Source organism: Temnothorax curvispinosus, unplaced genomic scaffold, assembly GCF_003070985.1.
Source record: "Temnothorax curvispinosus isolate PA1 unplaced genomic scaffold, ASM307098v1 QBEX01003831.1, whole genome shotgun sequence".
NCBI lineage: Eukaryota > Metazoa > Arthropoda > Insecta > Hymenoptera > Formicidae > Temnothorax > Temnothorax curvispinosus.
Window position 1 is genome coordinate 1,859 of NW_020213611.1, and position 3,287 is coordinate 5,145.

At 38.8% G+C, this 3,287-nt stretch overlaps 1 protein-coding gene across 3 annotated transcripts; it reads right to left on the reverse strand.

The window, feature by feature from the left end:
* Nucleotides 1–266: 266 nt before the first annotated feature.
* On the reverse strand, nucleotides 267–2,963 carry LOC112452936 (GTPase-activating protein and VPS9 domain-containing protein 1-like). 3 transcript variants are annotated; one of them, XM_025013405.1, is made up of 5 exons: nucleotides 2,744–2,963; nucleotides 1,549–2,348; nucleotides 1,240–1,451; nucleotides 778–1,159; nucleotides 267–693 (listed from the first exon to the last, which is right to left on the reverse strand). In XM_025013405.1, the coding sequence occupies exons 2-4, from the start codon at nucleotides 1,653–1,655 to the stop codon at nucleotides 1,071–1,073; spliced, it is 408 nt and encodes a 135-aa protein (XP_024869173.1). In that variant the 5' UTR covers nucleotides 1,656–2,348; nucleotides 2,744–2,963; the 3' UTR covers nucleotides 267–693; nucleotides 778–1,070. The 3 variants fall into 3 exon arrangements, with proteins under 3 accessions (XP_024869173.1, XP_024869175.1, XP_024869174.1); XM_025013407.1 differs by having other exon boundaries at nucleotides 762–1,159; XM_025013406.1 differs by lacking the exon at nucleotides 2,744–2,963 and having other exon boundaries at nucleotides 1,549–2,515.
* Nucleotides 2,964–3,287: the final 324 nt, after the last annotated feature.

Sequence of the window (3,287 nt, forward strand, 5' to 3'; positions counted from 1 at the left end):
TGCTCTCTCTTTATGTCGATCGATTCAGATAAAAATCTCCGAAGTCTTTCTTTCTCTCGCGATATTCCTAGAGTAAAACTGTACAAAAGCTCTACGAAATTGGCGATATTTTTCACGAATCTGGTTCGAGTCTCGGCTCTTGAGGAAAGTGCGCATGTAGAAAGAGTACGCCAACACAGTTTATCCTGCTAAATGGTTATCAATTCTTTATAAGTTCTGTATTGTACATAAATTATAGAATATCTAAACGTTTCTTTTTTTTTTTCGATGTCCTGTGACATTGTACAATAGAGTTACAAATAAAGATAAAGCCACACTTTACGTATAATCTGATTCAGTCTTTGCTAATGTTACATAATAACGTGCGAAAGAACTAACAGTTAGACTATTTAAGAGGCTATTTAAGAATTTTAATTGATACTGGAAGCATAAAACTGTTTAGCTAGCTTTACACAAGATATTGGTCTTCTTCTTTATGAAATCGTCAAATTATGATTATAATACATTTCTACATTATCACCAGCATCGAATCTAATCTTATTTATCGTGATACTCTTGAGAAACTGTTAATCCATTGTTTTAACTCGATCGCGGCGCAGAACTGCGTCCACCAATATTGTTCTTCTCCCTCCAATCGATTCCCGTAAAAGCTGTCTACATATTGAACAGTCGATACAACGACGGCGGATTAGTCTGAAATTAAGCACACGTTAACAATCACTCTTCTTGCTAAAATCACAATTCTCTTTTCAATCGCATACCTTGATTATGACATACCTGTAGACCAGCACGGGAGTCAGATCGTCGGCAGCAGGTATGCCTCTTCCCGACGCCATGGAGAAGAGATTCATGATGGTAGTCGCGCAACGAAATACACACTGCAACTTATCCCTAGGAGTCTTATACGCCGATATCACAGCCAATTCAGCCTGCGCCCATGACCAGGGGCATTCGTAATGATAAACTTTTGAAATGCGCGCGTAGGTCCCTGTGATTTGGAGTTACAACCTTTGCCAACTTATTGATATGACCGTGAAAAAGCTGGTCCCTATATACATCTCCATCTTTATTTAGATAGAGCGCATTGTGGTATATATCCGTGCCATGACGGTTCTTTCCACCACGACTCTCGCCAAATCTAACTGGTTGGCGCTTGCCGCTGAAAGTAAGAAGTAAGTTCAGACGTCTCTGAGCACTCCGCTAAAATCAATTGCGAGATAAATAATTATATTCATGTACATTGCCAAATCGGATCGTTGTCCATTTCCACATAGACCTTCCCTAGAAAATTATCCACGAGATCCTGTTTCTCGTCAGCTAGCGTAAGCTTTTTAAACTCTTCGCAGAAACACAGGAGGAAAGCCTTCTTTTTTTCCAAAAATACCCTCACACAAACGGATACAAGATGATTATTGATAGCATCCCGATCGCACTTAACTCGCACGCATAATCTGAAAAATATTATTAAACGGTTAACATCTTACATTTAAACATCTTACATTTACTTATACATTACATACAAAGATGATATTTATATATAAACAGTACCTATCTAAGTGAGCTAATGTCGACAGCAATCCCTGACGACATCTGATTAAATATGCGATATAAAGATATCGCTTTTGATAATCCTCTCGAAGTGATTTGAAGAGCATCCATCGTCATTAAATAGACGCACGCAACGTAAAGTTTCATGAAGATGAGCTAGTTAGACTTAGCTAACTAAGACTTAGCTCAGCTTCAGTTTTGCCATTTGCTATGACAGAACCCTCCTGCTGATGTTCTCCATCAAGCCTCACGTTCTCTTCCTCCGCCTGAGTTTCCATTCGCGCAAAGATCACGTTGATCATCTGTGTGAGAGTCGCACAGGCTGTTGTACGTTTGATTCACCAGGTTGCGCGACGACAAGTAAACGTTGTAAACAGTACGAATTGTTAACAGTACCGTATCCTCGTATACCTCCACATGCTGGCTTGTCATTACAGTCAGCAGAGCTTTAATAATCTACAGCTGCACACTCTCATCGGTCTGTGGACCGGTGAAGCAACCGCAATTTGTCTCGACAATGCGCACAATCAGCAGTTTGTTAGGCTCCGTTGAATCAGGCATATTGCCAGTGAGATGGCTATATGCGATTAACTTCTGCAGGCAGTCCAGTGCTGTGTCACCACAATCCGTAGTGACTAGCTCTGACATGCTGACTCAAATGGCAAGAAGTACTTCTCAGCGGTAATGACATTTGAGTCGCTCTTGATTGGACTGTGGCCCAATTAAGGGCGTTTGAGATAACCTCTTCACCCTGCACAGCTGGTGTGTACATGCATCTTTGATCTCGTTACGGAGGTCCTCTGCAAGATGGAAATATGAGTGACAAACTTAATTAGCAACTATCGCTTATAGCTACAGGCTTATTAGCCTGTATATTTATTTATTTCAGTATAAAATAATTTTTAAAACGTTCATATTAATTCTGATTGCAGACGGACCTTCGGGAACACTAACGCCTTCTTCTTTTAACATGATCCGAATAACTAAAAATCTATATTTCGGCTAATTACCGAGTTTATAAATATTTAATTAAAATTATCTGGGTGACTCACAAACCTTTTTAATCACACTTCATAACTCTTCATACAAAATACAAACAGTTTCGTATAAAAACTTTTATTAATTTATCTATTTCGGCTAAATGCATGGTGTAAAAATAATTAATTAATTACAATTAAACGAATGACTCACAAACCTTTTCAATTGCACTTCAAAAGTCTTCATACGAAATACAAACGATTTCATATGGTAGATTCTTTCCCGGACATTCATTTCCGGTCAAATACATACGAATGACATGCGCCATATATAGATTCCGTCACATAAGGGGCACATAACGCATGTTCTCGAAACACGCCTTTTTTAGGTTAAAGTTATTCACAAGAACCGGCGAACAAAAAGGGATACGGACACTATTTTCCCATAGAGATATAAGAATAGAGTGCGCAAGCGAGCTGAAAAGGCGATAGAGGAATAGAAAGAGAACGCTGCATATGGGCCCCTGCTGTCTTTGTCTATGCGCGCATGTGCAGTGATGTGCAGGTCATGAAAGATTGTACCTCGGTATTCTCGATGTTTTATTTTGTTCTATCTCTATGTCGTTTTTAGCTAACCTTCTTCTTATTTAAGCAAAAACATTTTAAAATGACAAAGAAATGCTTGATATGTAAAACAGAAGCATCTCCTAATTCCAATTGTAGTTTTCACACGTAAGTACATATTAATATCTCTAACCTCAA